Consider the following 25,904-nt stretch of genomic DNA (forward strand, 5'->3'; position numbering starts at 1 on the left):
TCTTGTCTGACCAGGAAGAGAGTTAAAAATAAAACTCCAGGAGAGGAGGGAGGAGGAGAGGAAGTTATTGTATGGTGGTAGCATGGGAGCAGGAGAGGAGGGAGGAGGAGAGGAGGGAGGAGGAGAGGAAGTTATTGTATGGTGGTAGCATGGGAGCAGGAGAGGAGGGAGGAGGAGAGGAGGGGAGGGAGGAGGAGAGGAAGTTATTGTATGGTGGTAGCATGGGAGCAGGAGAGGAGGGAGGAGGAGAGGAGGGGAGGAGTAGAGGAGGGAGCAGGAGAGGAGGGATGGGAGAGACTGGGGAGGGAGGGGGAAGATATTATTGTAGGTAGCATAGCGTGGGTGAGGAAGTTATTATAGGAGGCATAGCGTGGGTGAGGAAGTTATTTTAGGTTACATAGAGTGGGTGAGGAAGTTATTTTAGGTTACATAGCGTGGGTGAGGAAGGTACTTTAGGTTACATAGTGTGGGTGAGGAAGGTATTTTAGGTTACATAGTGTGGGTGAGGAAGGTACTTTAGGTTACATAGTGTGGGTGAGGAAGGTACTTTAGGTTACATAGCGTGGGTGAGGAAGGTACTTTAGGTTACATAGTGTGGGTGAGGAAGGTACTTTAGGTTACATAGTGTGGGTGAGAAGGTATTTTAGGTTACATAGTGTGGGTGAGGAAGGTATTTTAGGTTACATAGTGTGGGTGAGGAAGGTACTTTAGGTTACATAGTGTGGGTGAGGAGGTACTTTAGGTTACATAGTGTGGGTGAGGAAGGTATTTTAGGTTACATAGTGTGGGTGAGGAAGGTACTTTAGGTTACATAGTGTGGGTGAGGAAGGTACTTTAGGTTACATAGTGTGGGTGAGGAAGGTATTTTAGGTTACATAGTGTGGGTGAGGAAGGTACTTTAGGTTACATAGCGTGGGTGAGGAAGGTACTTTAGGTTACATAGTGTGGGTGAGGAAGGTACTTTAGGTTACATAGTGTGGGTGAGAAAGGTACTTTAGGTTACATAGTGTGGGTGAGGAAGTTAGTGTCTGGCCTGTGTTTCAAAGCATCTATAGGAGATCAGTAGAGCACTCAGGGTTTAGACAGAGACCACAAAACAGTGTTCTCAACCTTGACACCTCTCTCTCTGTCTCTCTCTCTCTCTCTAAAGTGTTCTCACAGCATAGACAACCATGAACCCCCCCCTCCCTCTCCACACACTCCAACGGTCTCCTAAAGACTGTCTGGAACACCCCAGTCAAAACACGAGGGTCTCAGCTGACAGGGGAGGGGCACGTAGCAGTGGAGCGCAGAGAGTTTCCATGGATGACCAACCGCCCCCCCCCCCCCCCCAAACACACACAAAGCTCCTGAATATTCACACGCTGTCTGTGCCACCTCAGTCCTTAATCAAAACTGCTAGGGGGGGGGGTCCCCCTACTCAATACTCACGGTAGAGGAAACTGCTAGGGGGGGGTCCCCCTACTCATCACTCACGGTAGAGGAAACTGCTAGGGGGGGGTCCCCCTACTCATCACTCACGGTAGAGGAAACTGCTAGGGGGGGGGGGGGGGGGGGGTCCCCCTACTCAATACTCACGGTAGAGGAAACTGCTAGGGGGGGGGGGGGGTCCCCCTACTCAACACTCACAGTAGAGGAAACTGCTAGGGGGGGGGGGGGGGGGGGGGGGTCCCCCTACTCATCACTCACGGTAGAGGAAACTGCTAGGGGGGGGTCCCCCTACTCATCACTCACGGTAGAGGAAACTGCTAGGGGGGGGGGGGGGTCCCCCTACTCAATACTCACGGTAGAGGAAACTGCTAGGGGGGGGGGGGGGGGTCCCCCTACTCAATACTCACGGTAGAGGAAACTGCTAGGGGGGGGGGGGGGGGGACATACAGCGAGACAGACAGGTAGACAGCCAGACACACAGAGAAGAAAACGTGTGTGGCAGGTAGAGGAACACAGTGAGGCTGTCTGTCTGGCTGTCTGTCTGAGTACCTGTCTGGCTGTCTGTCTTGGTGGGCGTCTGTCTGGCTGTCTGGATGGGTGTATGGCTGTCTGGATAGGTGGATGGCTGTCTGGCTGGCTGTATGGGTGTCTGGCTGGCTGTCTGGATAGGTGGATGGCTGGCTGGCTGTCTGTCTTGGTGGGCGTCTGTCTGGCTGTCTGGATGGGTGTATGGCTGTCTGGATAGGTGGATGGCTGGCTGTATGGGTGTCTGGCTGGCTGTCTGGATAGGTGGATGGCTGTCTGTATGGGTGTCTGGCTGGCTGTCTGGATAGGTGGATGGCTGGCTGTATGGGTGTATGGCTGTCTGTATGGGTGTCTGTATGGCTGTCTGGATGGGTGTATGGCTGTCCGGATGGGTGTCTGGATGGATGTATGGCTGTCTGTATGGGTCTGTATCAGTGTCTGGATGGATGTATGGCTGTCTGAAAACAAACAATGTAATCAATTTTAGAAAAAGGCTGTAAGGTATCAAAATGAGGAAAAAGTCAATGCGTCTGAACGCCGAATGCCCTGTATTAGTTCAGCTGTAACTAAAATAAATGAAACACTACAACGGCTTCAGTAGTCTGTTTTATTTAAGTATTGGTTGGTAATTGTAATATATATTTTATTAGTAACATAGGATCATCATTAGTGGCTTTTAATAACACAAGGCTGAAACGGTGCGTCTGTCTCAGAGAAACTAATCAATACAGTTTAACATGTCTGGGTACCTATACCAACGACTTATATAAACCCTGGATTGCCCATTCGCTATGAAGCCACCGGTCGGCCATATTGGAACTCCCCAGTCGGAGCAGTCCTCCATAGGAATGAATAGAATTCTACAGAATTTCAATTCGATGTTTCTAGGAAGGAAATGACATGTGTATAAGTATGTTTCTGTTGTTGTAGTGTGGAGAGTAACATTAAAATGATACTTTAAAAGGAAAATGTTTTGATATACCAATAGTAAACAAACAGCTGCTCTTTCCATGACAGACTGAATCCAGGTTGAAAACTATGATCCCTTGTTGATGTCACTTTGTTAAATCCACTTCAAATTGGTGCTGACGAAGAGGAGGAGAGGATGTTTATGCCTTGAGGCATTGTGAGTGTGTGCCATTCAGAGGGTGAAGGGGCAAGAACATATTTAAAGTGCCTTTGAACAGTATGTTTGCCATGTTTGTGTCAAGAACTGCAACGCTACTGGATTTTTTTTCCCCACACTCAACAGTTTTCCTGTGTGAATCAAGAATCATCGACAGAAGGACATCCAGCCAATTCGACACAACTATGGAAAGCATTGGAGTGAAACATGGGCCAGCCTCCCTGTGGAACGCTCTCCACACCTTGTAGAGTCAACATGGGCCAGCATCCCTGTGGAACGCTCTCCACACCTTGTAGAGTCCACATGGGCCAGCATCCCTGTGGACCGCTTTCCACACCTTGTAGAGTCCACATGGGCCAGCATCCCTGTGGAACGCTTTCCACACCTTGTAGAGTCAACATGGGCCAGCATCCCTGTGGAACGCTTTCCACACCTTGTAGAGTCAACATGGACCCAGCATCCCTGTGGAACGCTTTCCACACCTTGTAGAGTCCACATGGGCCAGCATCCCTGTGGAACGCTTTCAACACCTTGTAGAGTCAACATGGACCAGCATCCCTGTGGAACGCTCTCCACACCTTGTAGAGTCCCTGACACAACGAACTGAGGCTGTTCTGAGGACGGACGGGGGACATCAGGAAGGTGTTCCTAATGTTTAATTTCTGTGTATTTTATTTTTTAAATGTTTATGTTAATCTGTAAGAGAATAAACTAGTGTAGACATTAATACATTAATAATAATGCATTTATATAGTTTCCAAAATACTTTTTACAACGATGAGGGAGCGCCAAGATATAGACACAGTGGCTTCAACACAGCGGCCCCCCCTCCCCCTGTCATATAAGTCATTGGTACCAGGCTTCTGGATCGGATGACCCAATAACAGAACCTGACAGACACACACATGCAGACAAAGGCAAACTCCCACAACCCCCACCATCCACAGGTATAAAACAAGGCACACAACACCCTCCACCTGCAAAAAAAACAAAACACCAGACACATTTAATTTCCTTTTAAATCTACGTCCCTTTATGTTAGGCACGGTGGCATGCACACACACACACACACACACACGCAGACGCAGAGATGCACAAACATGCTAGGGACTACAGAATGACCACTGTGCATTGACTGACTTGTCTTGATTATTCAAATCTGCATACTCTATTTCCACACACACACACACACACACAGTGGCATGTTGAAGACAGGCTTTCCTTGGTGAACAGTAAAATATAACAGTGAGTTGAGGGTAAAGGCTGGCGCCAATATGAGGCCAAGGCTAAGACTGTTATCCCCTCCCTCCCTCCCTCCCTCCCTCCCTCCCTCCCTCCCTCCCTCCCTCCCTCCTGCTTTTAAATTGTTTTTAATATTTTTTTTTAAGGTCGGGGTTCATCCGCGTTCTCCTTGGCTGCATAGGGACTGTTAAGAAGTATGTTTGGACATCTGAAAACAACAGTTATTATAGCTTTAACCTCGTGGTAAAGTCGTGTTCCTGTAGCATCAACACACTAACTGAACTACGTTGTCACACCCATCAAATACGATCATGTGACTTGAATCTTTTTGACACCGTACGACCCCAAAACGGTGTTCGTAGACACTTAAAGAGACAAAATATAACATTTTTCATGTCAAATAAACCCCAAAATACTAAACCACCCCAAAATGAAATCCACCCGCAAAAACAATACTGGAAGACATGGTAGAGACACAGGCTAGAGTGGCCGTGTATCATGTTTCCTCAACCAATAGGATGGTTGAGTTCAGGTCTGGTGGGCGGAGACTGATGTTCCTTAGCCAACAGGATTGCGAGGTTGAAGCTCGTTGGCCAATAGGATGTATGGGTTCAGGTCTGGTGGGCGGAGACAAGATTCCTTGGCTAATGAGATTGGTCTAGTGGGCAGATATTGAGGTTGCAGTAATCAATAGGATTGCAAGGTGGAGGTTCCTTGGCTAATAGGATCACTCCATTCAGGTCTGGTGATGTTCGTTGACCAATAGCGTTGCTCCATTCAGGTCTGGTGGGCGGAGATGAGGTTGCGTAGCTGTTTGACCACGGTGTCGATGAGTTTCTGTTTGTCTCTCTCGTTCTTCCTGAACTGAGCAAACATGTTGTTCTTACGACTGGTGTCTTTCATCCTGGAGGGAGAGGAAGGATGAGGGAGAGGAAGGATGGAGGGAGGAGAGAGGAAGGATGGGGGGAGAGAAGGATGAGGGAGAGGGAGAGAAGGATGAGGGAGAGGGAGGAGAGGAGAGGGAGAGGAAGGATGGAGGGAGAGGAAGGATGGAGGGAGAGGAAGGATGAGGGAGAGGAAGGATGAGGGAGAGGAAGGATGGAGAGAGGAGAGAGGAAGGATGGGGAGAGGAGAGAGGAAGGATGGAGGGAGAGAAGGATGAGGGAGAGGAAGGATGGAGGGAGGAGAGAGGAATGATGGAGGGAGAGAAGGATGAGGGAGAGGGAGGAGAGGAGAGGATGGAGGGAGGAGAGGAGAGGATGGAGGGAGAGGGAGGATGGAGGGAGGGGGAGGAGGGAGGAGAGAGAAGTGGGAGGATGGAGGAAGAGGGAGGAGGGAGGAGAGAGGGAGGAGAGAGGAAGGATGGAGAGAAGGATGAGGGAGAGGGGAGAGGGAGAGGAAGGATGGAGAGAAGAATGAGGGAGAGGAAGGAGAGGGAGAGGAAGGATGGAGAGAAGGATGGAGGGAGGGGGAGGAGGGAGGAGAGAGAAGTGGGAGGATGGAGGAAGAGGGAGGAGGGAGGAAGAGGGAGGAGGGAGGAGAGGGAAGAGGGAGGAGGGAGGAGAGAGAAGTGGGAGGATGGAGGAAGAGGGAGGAGGAAGGAGTGGGAGAAGAAGGATGGAGAGAAGGATGGAGGGAGGGGGAGGAGGGAGGAGAGAGAAGTGGGAGGATGGAGGAAGAGGGAGGAAGATTATCAGCACTAGAGAGGATTCAGACATTACTACTCATTTCACAGCAAGATGCACAGAGCCAATCAGTACATTCCATTAGACATTTCAATACACACACGTGACAGAGAGGTCCCTTGGTCTGCAAGGTGTGTGTCACATGAGAGGTGTTGTGTAGCTGCTGTCACAGTGCAGTGCTCCACTACAGAGCTCCAGGGGGTTAGGGGGACGGAGAAGCAGAGTAACCCCAGCATGGTGCATCCTCTGTGGGAAAACAGACCACCAGGACTGGGCCTCCGACTCATGACTCTCTGACGACCACTGACTTGCTAACGAACATGGTGTGTGTGTGTGTGTGTGTGTCACTGTGTGTGTGTGTGTAAAACAGTCATCTCTCCACAGTAACACAGTAGACTGATAAGGTGATAGCCGTCATCACTATGGATACATAACGATGTTGTTATAGCCATAAAAATCCCATCATTACCACAGACACCTGTCTTATCACCACGGCGATAACAACGCTTATCTGCACTACCTGTTTGGGTTTCAGTGTGTCTGGGTGATTATCACCACACACACTGCTTCCGTTATAATTATCTTTACTGGCACGCAAAACACACACACACACACACACACACACACACACACACAAGAAAACTCAACACACAACAACAAAAAATAATTTCACAACACACAGACAGACGTGCAACTCCAGTCTCATTTCAGTACTTACAGTCGAGAAATCCTGTAGGATTCAAGACAGGAGAGAGATTAGGTCACAAAACAGAACAGGATGGACAGATGAGAGAGAGAGAGAGATGGAAGGGAGGGAGATGAGAGGGGGGAGATGGGAGGGAAAAGGAGAGAGATGAGAGAGAGAGAGAGAGATGGGAGGGAGGGACGGAAAAGGAGAGATGAGAGGGAGAGGGAAAAGGAGAGAGAGAGAGAGATGGAAGGGAGGGAGGGAAAAGGAAAGAGAGAGAGAGAGAGAGATGGGAGGGAGGGAAAAGGAGAGAGATGAGAGAGAGAGGGAGATGGGAGGGAGGGAGGGAAAGGAGAGAGAGAGAGGGAGATGGAAGGGAGGGAGATGAGAGGGGGGGAGATGAGAGGGAAAAGGAGAGAGATGAGATGAGAGAGAGAGAGAGAGAGAGAGAGAGAGAGAGAGAGAGAGAGATGGGAGGGAGGGACGGAAAAGGAGAGATGAGAGGGAGAGGGAAAAGGAGAGGGAGATGGGAGGGAGGGAGGGAAAAGGAGACAGAGAGAGAGGGAGATGAGAGGGAGATGGGAGGGAGGGAGATGAGAGAGAGAGATGGAAGGGAGGGATGGAAAAGGAGAGAGATGAGAGGGAGGGATGGAAAAGGAGAGAGATGAGAGGGAGGGGGGGAAAAGGAGAGAGATGAGAGGCAGGGGGGGAAAAGGAGAGAGATGAGAGGCAGGGGGGGAAAAGGAGAGAGATGAGAGGCATGGGGGGAAAAGGAGAGAGATGAGAGGCAGGGGGGGGAAAAGGAGAGAGATGAGAGGCAGGGGGGGGGAAAGGAGAGAGATGAGAGGGAGGGGGGGAAAAGGAGAGAGATGAGAGGGAGGGGGGGAAAGGAGAGAGATGAGAGGGAGGGGGGGAAAGGAGAGAGATGAGAGGGAGGGGGGGAAAGGAGAGAGATGAGAGGCAGGGGGGGAAAGGGAGGGCGGGAAAGGGAGGGAAAGGGAGAGAGATGAGAGAGAGAGGGAGATGGGAGGGAAAGGGAGGGCGATGGGAGGGAGGGCAGGAAAGGGAGGGCGGGAAAGGGAGAGAGATGAGAGAGATGGGAGGGAAAGGGAGAGAGATGGAAGGGAGGGAGGGAGAGAGATGAGAGGGAGGGAGGGAGAGAGATGAGAGGGAGGGAGGGAGAGATGAGAGGGAGGGAGGGAGAGAGATGAGAGGGAGGGAGGGAGAGAGATGAGAGGGAGGGAGGGAGGGAGAGAGATGAGAGATGAGAGGGAGGGAGGGAGAGAGATGAGAGGGAGGGAGGGAGAGAGATGAGAGGGAGGGAGGGAGGGAGAGAGATGAGAGGGAGGGAGGGAGAGAGATGAGAGGCAGGGGGGGAAAAGGAGAGAGATGAGAGGCAGGGAGGGAGAGAGATGAGAGGGAGGGAGGGAGGGAGAGAGATGAGAGGGAGGGAGGGAGATGAGGGAGGGAGGGAGATGAGGGAGGGAGAGAGATGAGAGGGAGGGAGGGAGAGAGATGAGAGGGAGGGAGGGAGGGAGGGAGAGAGATGAGAGGGAGGGAGGGAGAGAGATGAGAGGGAGGGAGGGAGGGAGGGAGAGAGATGAGAGGGAGGGAGGGAGAGAGATGAGAGGGAGGGAGGGAGAGAGATGAGAGGGAGGGAGGGAGGGAGAGAGATGAGAGGGGGGGAGGGAGGGAGAGAGATGAGAGGGAGGGAGGGAGAGAGATGAGAGGGAGGGAGGGAGAGAGATGAGAGGGAGGGAGGGAGAGAGATGAGAGGGAGGGGGGGGGGAAAGGAGAGAGATGAGAGGCAGGGGGGAGAGAGATGAGAGGGAGGGAGGGAGGGAGAGAGATGAGAGGGAGGGAGGGAGAGAGATGAGAGGGAGGGAGGGAGATGAGGGGGAGGGAGAGAGATGAGAGGGAGGGAGGGAGAGAGATGAGAGGGAGGGAGGGAGAGAGATGAGAGGGAGGGAGGGAGGGAGGGAGAGAGATGAGAGGGAGGGAGAGAGATGAGAGGGAGGGAGGGAGAGAGATGAGAGGGAGGGAGGGAGAGAGATGAGAGGGAGGGAGGGAGGGAGGGTGAGAGATGAGAGGGAGGGAGGGAGAGAGATGAGAGGGAGGGAGGGAGGGAGGGAGAGAGATGAGAGGGAGGGAGGGAGAGAGATGAGAGGGAGGGGGGGGGAAAGGAGAGAGATGAGAGGGAGGGAGGGAGAGAGATGAGAGGGAGGGAGGGAGGGAGGGAGAGAGATGAGAGGGAGGGAGGGAGAGAGATGAGAGGGAGGGAGGGAGGGAGAGAGATGAGAGGGAGGGAGGGAGAGAGATGAGAGGGAGGGAGGGAGAGAGATGAGAGGGAGGGGGGGGAAAGGAGAGAGATGAGAGGCAGGGGGGAGAGAGATGAGAGGGAGGGAGGGAGGGAGAGAGATGAGAGGGAGGGAGGGAGATGAGGGAGGGAGATGAGGGAGGGAGAGAGATGAGAGGGAGGGAGAGAGATGAGAGGGAGGGAGGGAGAGAGATGAGAGGGAGGGAGGGAGGGAGAGAGATGAGAGGGAGGGAGGGAGGGAGGGAGAGAGATGAGAGGGAGGGAGGGAGATGAGGGGGAGGGAGAGAGATGAGAGGGAGGGAGGGAGGGAGGGAGAGAGATGAGAGGGAGGGAGGGAGATGAGGGGGAGGGAGAGAGATGAGAGGGAGGGAGGGAGAGAGATGAGAGGGAGGGAGGGAGAGAGATGAGAGGGAGGGAGGGAGGGAGGGAGAGAGATGAGAGGGAGGGAGAGAGATGAGAGGGAGGGAGGGAGAGAGATGAGAGGGAGGGAGGGAGAGAGATGAGAGGGAGGGAGGGAGGGAGGGTGAGAGATGAGAGGGAGGGAGGGAGAGAGATGAGAGGGAGGGAGGGAGGGAGGGAGAGAGATGAGAGGGAGGGAGGGAGAGAGATGAGAGGGAGGGAGGGAGGGAGAGAGATGAGAGGGAGGGAGGGAGAGAGATGAGAGGGAGGGAGGGAGGGAGAGAGATGAGAGGGAGGGAGGGAGAGAGATGAGAGGGAGGGAGGGAGAGAGATGAGAGGGAGGGGGGGGGAAAGGAGAGAGATGAGAGGCAGGGGGGAGAGAGATGAGAGGGAGGGAGGGAGGGAGAGAGATGAGAGGGAGGGAGGGAGATGAGGGAGGGAGATGAGGGAGGGAGAGAGATGAGAGGGAGGGAGAGAGATGAGAGGGAGGGAGGGAGAGAGATGAGAGGGAGGGAGGGAGGGAGAGAGATGAGAGGGAGGGAGGGAGAGAGATGAGAGGGAGGGAGGGAGGGAGGGAGAGAGATGAGAGGGAGGGAGGGAGGGAGAGAGATGAGAGGGAGGGAGGGAGGGAGAGAGATGAGAGGGAGGGAGGGAGGGAGAGAGATGAGAGGGAGGGAGGGAGAGAGATGAGAGGGAGGGAGGGAGGGAGAGAGATGAGAGGGAGGGAGGGAGGGAGAGAGATGAGAGGGAGGGAGGGAGGGAGGGAGAGAGAGAGATGAGAGGGAGGGAGGGAGAGAGATGAGAGGGAGGGAGGGAGAGAGATGAGAGGGAGGGAGGGAGGGAGATGAGAGGGAGGGAGGGAGGGAGAGATGAGAGGGAGGGAGGGAGGGAGAGAGATGAGAGGGAGGGAGGGAGGGAGAGAGATGAGAGGGAGGGAGGGAGAGAGATGAGAGGGAGGGGGGGAAAGGAGAGAGATGAGAGGCAGGGGGGAGAGAGATGAGAGGGAGGGAGGGAGGGAGAGAGATGAGAGGGAGGGAGGGAGGGAGAGAGATGAGAGGGAGGGAGGGAGGGAGAGAGAGAGATGAGAGGGAGGGAGGGAGAGAGATGAGAGGGAGGGAGGGAGGGAGAGAGATGAGAGGGAGGGAGGGAGGGAGATGAGAGGGAGGGAGGGAGGGAGAGATGAGAGGGAGGGAGGGAGGGAGAGAGATGAGAGGGAGGGAGGGAGGGAAAGAGATGAGAGGGAGGGAGGGAGAGAGATGAGAGGGAGGGGGGGGGAAGGAGAGAGATGAGAGGCAGGGGGGAGAGAGATGAGAGGGAGGGAGGGAGGGAGAGAGATGAGAGGGAGGGAGGGAGGGAGAGATGAGAGGGAGGGAGGGAGGGAGAGAGATGAGAGGGAGGGAGGGAGAGAGATGAGAGGGAGGGGGGGAAAGGAGAGAGATGAGAGGCAGGGGGGAGAGAGATGAGAGGGAGGGAGGGAGGGAGAGAGATGAGAGGGAGGGAGGGAGAGAGATGAGAGGGAGGGAGGGAGGGAGGGAGAGAGATGAGAGGGAGGGAGGGAGGGAGAGAGAGAGATGAGAGGGAGGGAGAGAGATGAGAGGGAGGGAGGGAGGGAGAGAGATGAGAGGGAGGGAGGGAGATGAGAGGGAGGGAGGGAGGGAGGGAGAGATGAGAGGGAGGGAGGGAGGGAGAGAGATGAGAGGGAGGGAGGGAAAGAGATGAGAGGGAGGGAGGGAGAGAGATGAGAGGGAGGGGGGGAAAGGAGAGAGATGAGAGGCAGGGGGGAGAGAGATGAGAGGGAGGGAGGGAGGGAGAGAGATGAGAGGGAGGGAGGGAGGGAGGGAGAGAGATGAGAGGGAGGGAGGGAGAGAGATGAGAGGGAGGGAGGGAGAGAGATGAGAGGGAGGGAGAGAGATGAGAGGGAGGGAGGGAGAGAGATGAGAGGGAGGGAGGGAGAGAGATGAGAGGGAGGGAGGGAGGGAGGGAGAGAGATGAGAGGGAGGGAGGGAGAGAGATGAGAGGGAGGGAGGGAGGGAGAGAGATGAGAGGGAGGGAGGGAGGGAGAGAGATGAGAGGGAGGGAGGGAGGGAGAGAGATGAGAGGGAGGGAGGGAGGGAGAGAGATGAGAGGGAGGGAGGGAGGGAGAGAGATGAGAGGGAGGGAGGGAGGGAGAGAGATGAGAGGGAGGGAGGGAGGGAGAGAGATGAGAGGGAGGGAGGGAGGGAGAGAGATGAGAGGGAGGGAGGGATGGAGAGAGATGAGAGGGAGGGAGGGAGGGAGAGAGATGAGAGGGAGGGAGGGAGGGAGAGAGATTAGAGGGAGGGAGATAAGAGGGAGGGAGGGAGAGAGATGAGAGGGAGGGAGGGAGAGAGATGAGAGGGAGGGAGGGAGAGAGATGAGAGGGAGGGAGGGAGGGAGAGAGATGAGAGGGAGGGAGGGAGGGAGAGAGATGAGAGGGAGGGAGGGAGAGAGATGAGAGGGAGGGAGGGAGGGAGGGAGAGAGATGAGAGGGAGGGAGGGAGGGAGAGAGATGAGAGGGAGGGAGGGAGGGAGAGAGATGAGAGGGAGGGAGGGAGGGAGAGAGATGAGAGGGAGGGAGGGAGATGAGGGAGGGAGAGAGATGAGAGGGAGGGAGAGAGATGAGAGGGAGGGAGGGAGAGAGATGAGAGGGAGGGAGGGAGGGAGGGAGAGAGATGAGAGGGAGGGAGGGAGGGAGAGAGATGAGAGGGAGGGAGGGAGGGAGAGAGATGAGAGGGAGGGAGGGAGGGAGAGAGATGAGAGGGAGGGAGGGAGAGAGATGAGAGGGAGGGGGGGGGAAAGGAGAGAGATGAGAGGCAGGGGGGAGAGAGATGAGAGGGAGGGAGGGAGGGAGAGAGATGAGAGGGAGGGAGGGAGAGAGATGAGAGGGAGGGAGGGAGATGAGGGAGGGAGGGAGATGAGGGAGGGAGAGAGATGAGAGGGAGGGAGAGAGATGAGAGGGAGGGAGGGAGAGAGATGAGAGGGAGGGAGGGAGAGAGATGAGAGGGAGGGAGGGAGAGAGATGAGAGGGAGGGAGGGAGAGAGATGAGAGGGAGGGAGGGAGAGAGATGAGAGGGAGGGAGGGAGGGAGATGAGAGGGAGGGAGGGAGAGAGATGAGAGGGAGGGAGGGAGGGAGATGAGAGGGAGGGAGGGAGAGAGATGAGAGGGAGGGAGGGAGGGAGATGAGAGGGAGGGAGGGAGGGAGAGAGATGAGAGGGAGGGAGAGAGATGAGAGGGAGGGAGGGAGGGAGAGAGATGAGAGGGAGGGAGGGAGAGAGATGAGAGGGAGGGAGGGAGAGAGATGAGAGGGAGGGGGGGGGGAAAGGAGAGAGATGAGAGGCAGGGGGGGAAAGGGAGGGCGGGAAAGGGAGGGGGGAAAGGGAGGGCGGGAAAGGGAGGGCGATGGGAGGGAGGGCGGGAAAGGGAGAGAGATGAGAGAGAGAGGGAGATGGGAGGGAAAGGGAGAGAGATGAGAGAGATGGGAGGGAAAGGGAGAGAGATGAGAGAGATGGGAGGGAAAGGGAGGGCGAGAAAGGGAGAGAGATGAGAGAGAGAGGGAGATGGGAGGGAGATGGGAGAGAGATGAGAGGGAGGGAGGGAGAGAGATGAGAGGGAGGGAGGGAGAGAGATGAGAGGGAGGGGGGGGGAAAGGAGAGAGATGAGAGGCAGGGGGGAGAGAGATGAGAGGGAGGGAGGGAGGGAGAGAGATGAGAGGGAGGGAGGGAGAGAGATGAGAGGGAGGGAGGGAGATGAGGGAGGGAGGGAGATGAGGGAGGGAGAGAGATGAGAGGGAGGGAGAGAGATGAGAGGGAGGGAGGGAGAGAGATGAGAGGGAGGGAGGGAGAGAGATGAGAGGGAGGGAGGGAGAGAGATGAGAGGGAGGGAGGGAGAGAGATGAGAGGGAGGGAGGGAGAGAGATGAGAGGGAGGGAGGGAGGGAGATGAGAGGGAGGGAGGGAGAGAGATGAGAGGGAGGGAGGGAGGGAGATGAGAGGGAGGGAGGGAGGGAGGGAGAGAGATGAGAGGGAGGGAGAGAGATGAGAGGGAGGGAGGGAGGGAGAGAGATGAGAGGGAGGGAGGGAGAGAGATGAGAGGGAGGGAGGGAGAGAGATGAGAGGGAGGGGGGGGAAAGGAGAGAGATGAGAGGCAGGGGGGGAAAGGGAGGGCGGGAAAGGGAGGGGGGGAAAGGGAGGGCGATGGGAGGGAGGGCGGGAAAGGGAGAGAGATGAGAGAGAGAGGGAGATGGGAGGGAAAGGGAGAGAGATGAGAGAGAGAGGGAGATGGGAGGGAAAGGGAGAGAGATGAGAGAGATGGGAGGGAAAGGGAGAGAGATGAGAGAGATGGGAGGGAAAGGGAGGGCGAGAAAGGGAGAGAGATGAGAGAGAGAGGGAGATGGGAGGGAGATGGGAGGGAAAGGGAGAGAGATGAGAGAGATGGGAGGGAGGGAGGGAAAAGGAGGGAGATGAGAGGGAGGGAGGGAGAGAGATGAGAGGGAGGGAGGGAGAGAGATGAGAGGGAGGGAGGGAGAGAGATGAGAGGGAGGGAGGGAGAGAGATGAGAGGGAGGGAGGGAGAGAGATGAGAGGGAGGGAGGGAGAGAGATGAGAGGGAGGGAGGGAGGGAGGGAGGGAGAGAGATGAGAGGGAGGGAGGGAGGGAGAGAGATGAGAGGGAGGGAGGGAGGGAGAGAGATGAGAGGGAGGGAGATAAGAGGGAGGGAGGGAGAGAGATGAGAGGGAGGGAGGGAGAGAGATGAGAGGGAGGGAGGGAGAGAGATGAGAGGGAGGGAGGGAGATGAGGGAGGGAGGGAGATGAGGGAGGGAGAGAGATGAGAGGGAGGGAGGGAGAGAGATGAGAGGGAGATGAGAGGGAGGGAGGGAGATGAGAGGGAGGGAGGGAGATGAGAGGGAGGGAGGGAGATGAGAGGGAGGGAGGGAGATGAGAGGGGGGAGGGAGATGATAGGAAGAGAGAGAGATGAGAGATATACTTCTAGGGCTGTGTGAGTGTTGAGGTTAGGGATGGATGGATGGATAAGGAGAGAAAGAGAGGTATACTTACTTTTCCAGCAGTGTTAGGGCTGTGTGAGGGTTGACTCTCAGGTATTTGCAGGTGGGTCTTCCATAGTCAGCTAGATAGCTGGACCAGTCCCACTGGGTGAACAGATCTAATAACTAGAGACATCATGTGTCATTCATAAAAAACAACACCATATATTACTAAAAGTCTAACATTTAGAGAGAGAGGGTCAGAAGAAGAGAAGAGAGAGAGGGCCAGAAGAAGAGAAAGAGAGAGAGAGAGAGAGAGAGAGAGAGAGAGAGAGAGAGGGAAGGAAGGAGGGGGAGAGGAGGAGAGTGATGGATGGAAGGGGGAGAGGAGGAGAGTGATGGAGTGAAGGGGGAGAGGAGGAGAGTGATGGATAGAAGGAGGGGGAGAGGAGGAGAGTGATGGATAGAAGGAGGGGGAGAGGAGGAGAGTGATGGATAGAAGGAGGGGGAGAGGAGGAGAGTGATGGATAGAAGGAGGGGGAGAGGTGTATGACGTTATCACAGGCTGACTACACCGCTCACGCACGTTGCAAAATACATTTATAAATTATTGCACCCACACTGCTCGCGCGCGCCAACGAGTGTCTGCATTGCCAAGGGCTAAAATAGAAGTCAGTTCTATTTCTGACGCAGATCGTGCTGCAAGTCCTGCCTCTCCCAGCTCCTCATTGGTTATACCCACGTGGAAAGACGAACGAGGTCGGTGGCGGTAACGCACCTAATTTATGAAAGTTGCTAATCACAATATAAAGTCAAGAGAAGAAAAAGCCTGGAAGGAGGAGAGACGACTAGAAACGATTCAGTTGACCGTTTTATGTGTGGATTAATTGTCGGAGTAGAGGACCTTGTAAATTTCAAGTAAAATAACAACTCAATGTTTTTCATCTGATTATATCATAGAACTATTGGCCTGTTGAACTTTAGCTAACATTAAACACCCACCAACCAACCCAGCCACTGAGCCACCTACAAACCCACCCACCTATCCACTGAGCCACCAACTCAGCCACCCACCCACCGAGCCACCTACCCATTGAGCCACCTACCCACTGAGTCACCTACCCACTGAGTCACCCACAAACCCACTGAGTCACCTACCTACCCACTGAGCCACCTACCCACCCACCAATCCACTGAGCCACCCACCCACCCACTGAGCCACCAACCCAGTCACCCACCCACTGAGCCACCCACCCACCCACTGAGCCACCAACCCAGTCACCCACCCACTGAGCCACCCACCAGTCCACTGAGCCACCCACCCACCCACCCACCCACTGAGCCACCCATCAATCCACTGAGCCACCCACCTACCCACTGAGCCACCCACCCACCAACCAATCCACTGAGCCACCCACCCACCCACTGAGCCACCCACCCAGTCACCCACCCACTGAGCCACCCACCAATCCACTGAGCCACCCACCTACCCACTGAGCCACCTACCCACCCACCAATCCACTGAGCCACCAACCCAGTCACCAATCCACTGAGCCACCCACCCACCCACTGAGCCACCCACCCACCCACTGAGCTACCCACCAATCCACTAAGCCACCCACCAATCCACTGAGCCACCCACCCACCCACTGAGCCACCAGTCCACTGAGCCACCCACCCACCCACTGAGCCACCAGTCCACTGAGCCACCCACCCACCCACTGAGCCACCTACCCACCCACCAATCCACTGAGCCACCAGTCCACTGAGCCACCCACCCACCCACTGAGCCACCAGTCCACTGAGCCACCCACCCACCGAGCCACCAGTCCACTGAGCCACCCACCCACCCACAGAGCCACCTACCCACCCACCAATCCACTGAGCCACCAGTCCACTGAGCCACCCACCCACCCACTGAGCCACCCACCCACCCACCCAGTCACCAATCCACTGAGCCACCAGTCCACTGAGCCACCAGTCCACTGAGCCACCCACCCACCCACCCAGTCACCAATCCACACACTATTTTCCTGATTATTGATCACTTTTGTTTCTGTGGCCTCCATTTAATCGAGTGACTAATTCCGGCCTAGTGGGCAGCCTAGTGGGCAGCCTAGTGGGTAGCCTAGTGGGCAGCCTAGTGGGTAGCCTAGTGGGTAGCCTAGTGGGCAGCCTAGTGGGCAGCCTAGTGGTTAGAGCGTTGGACTAGTAACCGAAAGGTTGCAAGTTCAAACCCCCGAGCTGACAAATCTGTCGTTCTGCCTTGAACAGGCAGTTAACCCACTGTTCCTAGGCCGTCATTGAAAATAAGAATGTGTTCTTAACTGACTTGCCTAGTTAAATAAAGGTAAAATAAATAAATAAAATAAAGACATGAGTTTGGACCATAGGTTTATCTACACAATTAACATATTTTACCCTTCGGTCAAAATATACACATTGGATTGGACACCCAAGACACCAGTCACAGCCCAATCAGACAACACAAACACAAGACCAATGACCTGGGTTTGACCCCTTTCCCTAATATGACACACACACGCGCGCTAGCGTAGATAAGAAGGAAGCTTGTATCATATTGATAGACGGCATCGTGTGTTGGGGGAAGTTACTTCAAAAGCCTCCCGCATCCTCGTTACGCCACACACAGATAGGACTTCGCTCAGGTTTGCATCGCAATCAGAGAGGAGATCTCTTTCTTCTCAAATCACATACTGTACATCTCAGAGAGAGAGAGAGAGAAGAGAAGAGAGAATGCTACTGGTGGAGTACACGCGCCCCTGACCCCCAATTCACCCCCCCCCCCCACACTTCTGATTCACTCCACGCACAAACTGACTCCCCATCAACACACAGTCGGTCTCCCCTCAGTCTTCACCTCTATATGAAAGTTCCCTCGTTCTTTCTCTCCTTCACCTCACGGTGACCTGGCACAACATCCACTTAGGAAGGCGGGAGGATAGGGGGCGAGGGAGGGACGAGAGGGGGCGAGGGAGGGAGGAGATGGGGCGAGGGAGGGAGGAGATGGGGCGAGGGAGGGAGGAGATGGGGCGAGGGAGGGAGGAGATGGGGCGAGGGAGGGAGGAGATGGGGCGAGGGAGGGAGGAGATGGGGCGAGGAAGGAAGGAGATGGGGTGAGGAAGGGAGGAGATGGGGTGAGGGAGGGAGGAGATGGGGTGAGGGAGGGAGGAGATGGGGTGAGGGAGGGAGGAGATGGGGTGAGGGAGGGAGGAGATGGGGTGAGGAAGGGAGGAGATGGGGTGAGGGAGGGAGGAGATGGGGTGAGGGAGGGAGGAGATGGGGTGAGGGAGGGAGGAGATGGGGTGAGGGAGGGAGGAGATGGGGTGAGGAAGGGAGGAGATGGGGTGAGGAAGGGAGGAGATGGGGTGAGGGAGGGAGGAGATGGGGTGAGGGAGGGAGGAGGAGGGGTGAGGGAGGGAGGAGGAGAGGCATAAATTACAGAAGAAAAAGTGAAATAAATAAATGAATGAACAAATAATTATATAGTTGCACCTCTCGAAACCTCCTTCCTTCCCCCCCTCTCTCGCCACCTGACCCCAGGGGGGTTGAGACACCACACACTCTATTCATGTAGTTATTTACAGAGTCAGAGAAATAATATCAGACTTAGCGAAGTTCAGGAGCTATGAAACAACAACCGTGTCAATGGATAAGAATGTCAAAACAAACGACTAATAACTCCATGTTTAAAGAATTCCTTCTCCACTCTGTCTATACTATACAGATAACCTGTGACGAAGCCTCAGTAGCCCTAACAGACAGCGAGGTTATTTCTGAGTAACCATACTGATTATCTCATATGTTATCAGCCACTGATAGCTACAGCCAATGAGATTCCCCACAACTTAACCAGTGGTATCTGAAGGGGGGAGACAGAGGAGAGAAGAGGAAGGGGGATGGTAAGTTAACAGTAGTTAACAGTAGAGGAAGAGTGGTCCACCTCTGGTCTGTAATGTCGTGCTTTTGCTACCATAGTCTAACTCTTTAAATAAGAGGTTAAAGGTTATCTGGCCACTGAAAGTCTCCTATTGTCTGTCACTCAACTCTCACTTTCTACATCTCTCTGACAGGAAGGAGGAAGGGACAGAGAGACAGAGAGAGAGACACAGAGAGACAGAGAGAGAGAGAAAGACAGAGAGAGAGAGAAAGACAGAGAGAGAGAGAGAGAGAGAGAGAGAGAGAGAGAGAGAGAGAAAGAAAGAAAGAAAGAAAGAAAGAAAGAAAGAAAGAAAGAGAGAGTGAGACGGAGAGACAAAGAGAGAAAGTAGACAGAGAAAGTAGAGAGAGAGACAGAGAAAGAAAGAGAGAAAGTAGAGAGAGAGAAAGAAAGAGAGAAAGTAGAAAGAGAAAGTAGATAGACAGAGAGAGAAAGACAGAGAGAGAGAGAGAGAGAGAGAGAAAGAGAGAGACAGACCGAGACAGACCGAGACAGAGAGAGAGAGACAGAGAAAGCTATGACGCTATGGAGTCCTGGCGGTTCACCTGTCACGACTGACAGAAACCAGAAAGCCCCCTCCCCTAGCTCCCCGAGACAGAGAAACACAGACAATTACTAAGAAAATAGAGTGAGACAGAGGGGGGAAAGGGGGACCAGAAGACCTAACACAAGACTGCACAATGATAACACACAGATCAGAGTAAAGTAGGTAGAGGGACAACACACAGATCAGAGTAAAGTAGGTAGAGGGACAACACACAGATCAGAGTAAAGTAGGTGGAGGGACAACAACACACAGATCAGAGTAAAGTAGGTAGAGGGACAACACACAGATCAGAGTAAAGTAGGTGGAGGGACAACAACACACAGATCAGAGTAAAGTAGGTAGAGGGACAACACACAGATCAGAGTAAAGTAGGTGGAGGGACAACAACACACAGATCAGAGTAAAGTAGGTGGAGGGACAACAACACACAGATCAGAGTAAAGTAGTTGGAGGGACAACAACACACAGATCAGAGTAAAGTAGGTAGAGGGACAACAACACACAGATCAGAGTAAAGTAGGTGGAGGGACAACAACACACAGATCAGAGTAAAGTAGGTGGAGGGACAACAACACACAGATCAGAGTAAAGTAGGTGGAAGGACAACAACACACAGATCAGAGTAAAGTAGGTAGAGGGACAACAACACAGATCAGAGTAAAGTAGGTGGAAGGACAACACACAGATCAGAGTAAAGTAGGTAGAGGGACAACACACAGATCAGAGTAAAGTAGGTAGAGGGACAACACACAGATCAGAGTAAAGTAGGTGGAAGGACAACAACACACAGATCAGAGTAAAGTAGGTGGAAGGACAACAACACAGATCAGAGTAAAGTAGGTAGAGGGACAACACACAGATCAGAGTAAAGTAGGTGGAAGGACAACAACACACAGATCAGAGTAAAGTAGGTAGAGGGACAACACACAGATCAGAGTAAAGTAGGTGGAAGGACAACAACACACAGATCAGAGTAAAGTAGGTAGAGGGACAACAACACAGATCAGAGTAAAGTAGGTGGAAGGACAACAACACACAGATCAGAGTAAAGTAGGTAGAGGGACAACAACACACAGATCAGAGTAAAGTAGGTGGAGGGACAACAACACACAGATCAGAGTCAGTGTAAAGTGGGTTGAGGGAAGGAGTCATTTTAGAGCCATGGTTCCTGGTTCTTTTCACACTCACCTAAACAGGAAGATCAAAGTTAGTGTAAAGGTTAAGATGATGACTAGAGCCTTTTGGATGGACCAGTATTATCTACTGCTGTGACCGGGTCAGGTCTTTGTGTTGCCTGGTTATCAGCTCCAACTCTTAACTCGACATCCCTCTTCCCCTCTCCCCACTGGCTCCAGACACAACCTGTTGCAGCCCAGCCAAAACAACCCCTCTTCCTGAGTCTCTCTCTCTCTGTGTGTGTGTGTACGTGTGTGTGAGGCGTCCGAGGCCCCAAAGTAACCTTCCTGTCTGTCGAGTTATCGCCGGGGTAACGAGGCCAAACACCGGTCACCGCGACAACACAAAGCAGCAATCTGATGATTGGTGGAGTCAACCGATGGTCACGGCATCCGACCAACGCGGTCAAACGGCGGTCAGTAGTGAAAAACAATGGTCAAGAGTCACAGAGAAGCAAAATAAACACTGACAGAAGTCCACACACAGTCCATGTCTCAGCGGAGGAATAACATACTCACATGAGTAAAAGTAAAGATGCAGTTGAGGAAGGAAGTTTACATACAGTTGAGGAAGGAAGTTTACATCCAGTTGAGGAAGGAAGTTTACATCCAGTTGAAGTAGGAAGTTTACATACAGTTGAGGAAGGAAGTTTACATCCAGTTGAAGTAGGAAGTTTACATACAGTTGAGGTAGGACGTTTACATACAGTTGAAGTAGGAAGTTTACATACAGTTGAAGTAGGAAGTTTACATACAGTTGAGGAAGGAAGTTTACATCCAGTTGAAGTAGGAAGTTTACATACAGTTGAGGAAGGAAGTTTACATCCAGTTGAAGTAGGAAGTTTACATACAGTTGAGGAAGGAAGTTTACATCCAGTTGAAGTAGGAAGTTTACATACAGTTGAGGAAGGAAGTTTACATACAGTTGAGGAAGGAAGTTTACATCTAGTTGAAGTAGGAAGTTTACATACAGTTGAGGAAGGAAGTTTACATACAGTTGAGGAAGGAAGTTTACATACAGTTGAAGTAGGAAGTTTACATACAGTTGAGGAAGGAAGTTTACATACAGTTGAAGTAGGAAGTTTACATACAGTTGAGGAAGGAAGTTTACATACAGTTGAAGTAGGAAGTTTACATACAGTTGAGGAAGGAAGTTTACATACAGTTGAAGTAGGAAGTTTACATACAGTTGAGGAAGGAAGTTTACATACAGTTGAAGTAGGAAGTTTACATACAGTTGAAGTAGGAAGTTTACATACAGTTGAGGAAGGAAGTTTACATCCAGTTGAAGTAGGAAGTTTACATACAGTTGAGGAAGGAAGTTTACATACAGTTGAGGAAGGAAGTTTACATACAGTCGAAGTAGGAAGTTTTCATACAGTTGAGGAAGGAAGTTTATATACAGTTGAGGTAGGAAGTTTACATCCAGTTGAAGTAGGAAGTTTACATACAGTTGAGGAAGGAAGTTTACATCCAGTTGAAGTAGGAAGTTTACATACAGTTGAGGAAGGAAGTTTACATCCAGTTGAGGAAGGAAGTTTACATACAGTTGAGGTAGGAAGTTTACATACAGTTGAAGTAGGAAGTTTACATCCAGTTGAGGTAGGAAGTTTACATCCAGTTGAAGTAGGAAGTTTACATACAGTTGAGGAAGGAAGTTTACATACAGTTGAGGAAGGAAGTTTACATCCAGTTGAAGTAGGAAGTTTACATCCAGTTGAAGTAGGAAGTTTACATACAGTTGAGGAAGGAAGTTTACATCCAGTTGAAGTAGGAAGTTTACATACAGTTGAAGTAGGAAGTTTACATACAGTTGAAGTAGGAAGTTTACATACAGTTGAGGAAGGAAGTTTACATCCAGTTGAAGTAGGAAGTTTACATACAGTTGAGGAAGGAAGTTTACATACAGTTGAAGTAGGAAGTTTACATACAGTTGAGGAAGGAAGTTTACATACAGTTGAAGTAGGAAGTTTACATACAGTTGAGGTAGGAAGTTTACATACAGTTGAAGTAGGAAGTTTACATACAGTTGAAGTAGGAAGTTTACATACAGTTGAAGTAGGAGGTTTACATACAGTTGAAGTAGGAAGTTTACATACAGTTGAAGTAGGAAGTTTACATACAGTTGAAGTAGGAGGTTTACATCCAGTTGAAGTAGGAAGTTTACATACAGTTGAAGTAGGAGGTTTACATCCAGTTGAAGTAGGAAGTTTACATACAGTTGAAGTAGGACATTTACATAGAGTTGAAGTCAGAAGTTTACATCCAGTTGAAGTAGGAAGTTTACATACAGTTGAAGTAGGAAGTTTACATCCAGTTGAAGTAGGAAGTTTACATACAGTTGAGGTAGGACGTTTACATCCAGTTGAAGTAGGAAGTTTACATCCAGTTGAGGAAGGAAGTTTACATACAGTTGAAGTAGGAAGTTTACATACAGTTGAAGTAGGACATTTACATTCACCATAGCCAAATATTATTTTTTTTTAAAACTCAGTTCCTCCACAATTCCTGACATTTAATCCTAGTTAAAAATTCCCTGTTTTAGGTCAGTTAGGATCACCACTTTACTTAAAGAATGTGAAATGTCAGAATAATAGTAGTGAGAATGATTTATTTCAGCTTTTATTTTCTTTCATCGCATTCTCAGTGGGTCAGAAGTTTACATACACTCAGTTAGTATTTGGTAGCATTGCCTTTAAATTGTTTAACTTGGGTCAAATGTTTCGGATAGCCTTCCACAAGCTTCTCACAATAAATTGGGTGAATTTTGGCCCATTCCTCCTGACAGAGCTGGTGTAACTGAGTCAGGTTTGTAGACCTCCTTGCTCACACACACTTTTTCAGTTCTGCCGAGAAATTGTCTATGGGATTGAGGTCAGGGCTTTGTGATGGCCACTCCAATACCTGGACTTTGTTGTCCTTAAGCCATTTTGCCAAAATGTTGTAAGTATACTTGGGGTCATTGTCCATTTGGAAGACCCATTTGAGACCAAGCTTTAACTGATGTCATGAGATGTTGCTCCAATATATCCAGATAATTTTCCTACCTCATGATGCCATATATTTTGTGAAGTGCACCAGTCCCTCCTGCAGCAAAGCACCCCCACAACATGATGCTGCCACCCCCATGCTTCACGGTCTGGATGGTGTTCTTCGGCTTGCAAGCCTCCCCCTTTCCCCCCAAACATAACAATGGTCATTACGGCCAAACAGTTCTATTTTTGTTTCATCAGACCAGAGGACATTTCTCCAAAAAGTACGATCTTTGTCCCCATGTTCAGTTGCAAACCCTAGTCTGTATTTTTTTATGGCGGTTTTGGAGCAGTGTCTTCTTCCTTGATGAACAGCCTTTCAGGTTATGTCCATATAGGACTCGTTTTACTGTGGATATAGATACTTTTGTACCTGTTTCCTCCAGCATCTTCACAAGGTCCTTTGCTGTTGTTCTGGGACTGGTTTTCACTTTTCACACCAAAGTACGTTCATCTCTAGGAGACGGAACGCGTCTCCTTCCAGAACGCTGGAAAGTGAGTAGGAAAACCTGGAACGCTGGAATTGGAAGCAAGGTAGACCTTGAAATACATCCACAGGTACACCTCCAATTGACTCAAATGATGTCAATTAGCCTTTCAGAAGCTTCTAAAGCCATGACATCATTTTCTGTAATTTTCCAAGCTGTTTAAAGGCACAGTCAACTTAGTCTATGTAAACTTCTGACCCACTGGAATTGTGATACAGTGAAATAATAATAATAATAATAATAATAATAATAATATTAATAATAGTAATAAAAATAATACACTTATACATTGTGAATTATAAGTGATATACAATTGAAATATACAATTGTTAGAAAAATTACTAAAACTATTGTTAACAAGAAATGTGTGGAGTGGTTGAAAAACGAGCTTTAATGACTCCAACCTAAGTGTATGTAAACTTCAGACTTCAACTGTACCTGCATCGAAAAGGACTCAATGACTCAAGTAAAAGTGAAAGTCACTGTAAAATACTACTTGAGTAAAAGTCTAAAAGTATTTGGTTTTAAATATACTTAATTATCAAAAGTAAAAGTATTAAATCAGTTAAAATTCCAAAGACACGGTCCAAAACTCAGAGAATATTTACAAAACTCTTTAGTGAGTCCACCAGATCAGAGGCAGTAGGGATGTTCTCTGTTTAGTGAGTCCAGCAGACCAGAGGAAGTAGGGATGACCAGGGATGTTCTCTGTTTATTGAGTCCACCAGATCAGAGGCAGTAGAGATGACCAGGGATGTTCTCTGTTTAGTGAGTCCTCCAGCTCAGAGGCAGTAGGGATGACCAGGGATGTTCTCTGTTTAGTGAGTCCTCCAGATCAGAGGCAGTAGAGACGACCAGGGATGTTCTCTGTTTAGTGAGTCCACCAGATCAGAGGCAGTAGGGATGACCAGGGATGTTCTCTGTTTAGTGAGTCCACCAGATCAGAGGCAGTAGGGATGACCAGGGATGTTCTCTGTTTAGTGAGTCCTCCAGATCAGAGGCAGTAGAGACGACCAGGGATGTTCTCTGTTTAGTGAGTCCGCCAGATCAGAGACAGTAGTGATGACCAGGGATGTTCTCTCAATAAGTGTGTGAATTGGACCATTTTCCCATACAGCCCCCTAAAAACAAAAATTATTCAGAACCTTTGAGGTCAGGTGCATCCGGTTTCCATTAGTCATCCTTGAGATGTTTCTACAACTTGATTGGTCCACTTGTGGTAAATTCTATTGATTGGACATGATTTGGAAAGGCACACACCTGTCTATATAAGGTCCCACAGTTGACAGTGCATGTCAGAGGAAAAACTAAGCCATGAGGTCGAAAGAATTGTCCGTAGAGCTCAGAGACAGGATTGTGTTGAGGCACAGATCTGGGGAAGTGTACCTAAACATTTCTGCAGCATTGAAGGTCCCCAAGAACACAGTGGCCTCCATCACTCTTTAATGGAAGAAGTGTGGAACCACCAAGACTCTTCCTAGAGCTGGCCGCACGGCCTAACCGAGCAATTAGGGGAGAAGGGCCTTGGTCAGGGAGGTGACCAAGAACCCGATGGTCACTCTGGACAGAGCTCCCGAGTTCCTCTGTGGAGATGGGAGAACCTTCCAGAAGGACAACCATCTCTGCAGCACTCCACCAATCAGGCCTTTATGGCAGAGTGGCCAGACGGAAGCCACTCCTCAGAAAAAGACACATGACCCAACTTGGAGTCTTCCAGAAAGACACCTTAAAGGACTCTTAGACCACGAGAAACAAGATTCTCTGGTCTGATGAAACCAAGTTAGAACTCTTTGGTCTGAATGCCAAGCGTCTGGAGGAAACAATACTACTAGAATACTAATATTTAAATGTGCCATCAGTTTTTTTTATTCGTAATACATTTGCAAAAATGTCTTAACCTGTTTTTTGCTTTGTCATTATGGGGTATTGTGATGTCATTATGGGGTATTGTGATGTCATTATGGGGTATTGTGATGTCATTATGGGGTATTGTGATGTCATTATGGGGTATGGTGGTGTCATTATGGGGTATGGTGGTGTCATTATGGGGTATTGTGATGTCATTATGGGGTATTGTGATGTCATTATGGGGTATTGTGATGTCATTATGGGGTATGGTGGTGTCATTATGGGGTATTGTGGTGTCATTATGGGGTATGGTGGTGTCATTATGGGGTATGGTGGTGTCATTATGGGGTATGGTGGTGTCATTATGGGGTATGGTGGTGTCATTATGGGGTATTGTGATGTCATTATGGGGTATTGTGATGTCATTATGGGGTATTGTGA

The 25,904-nt window shown here is 51.1% G+C and overlaps 1 protein-coding gene across 3 annotated transcripts in view; it reads right to left on the reverse strand.

Moving 5' to 3' along the window:
• Nucleotides 1–2,553: 2,553 nt before the first annotated feature.
• LOC139415806 (exocyst complex component 6B) overlaps nucleotides 2,554–25,904 on the reverse strand; it is a 208,430-nt gene continuing 185,079 nt past the window's right edge. Inside the window, exons 21-22 of one of the 3 annotated variants that reach the window (XM_071163913.1) lie at nucleotides 14,486–14,598; nucleotides 2,554–5,228 (exon numbers count right to left, since the gene is read on the reverse strand). In XM_071163913.1, coding sequence (XP_071020014.1) covers nucleotides 5,102–5,228; nucleotides 14,486–14,598 — 240 coding nt within the window. In that variant the 3' untranslated portion in view covers nucleotides 2,554–5,101. The remainder of the gene's footprint in view (nucleotides 5,229–14,485; nucleotides 14,599–25,904) is intronic. The other 2 variants (XM_071163910.1, XM_071163912.1) reach the window with 2 other exon arrangements.

Source organism: Oncorhynchus clarkii, chromosome 9, assembly GCF_045791955.1.
Source record: "Oncorhynchus clarkii lewisi isolate Uvic-CL-2024 chromosome 9, UVic_Ocla_1.0, whole genome shotgun sequence".
In the NCBI taxonomy this organism is placed as follows: domain Eukaryota; kingdom Metazoa; phylum Chordata; class Actinopteri; order Salmoniformes; family Salmonidae; genus Oncorhynchus; species Oncorhynchus clarkii.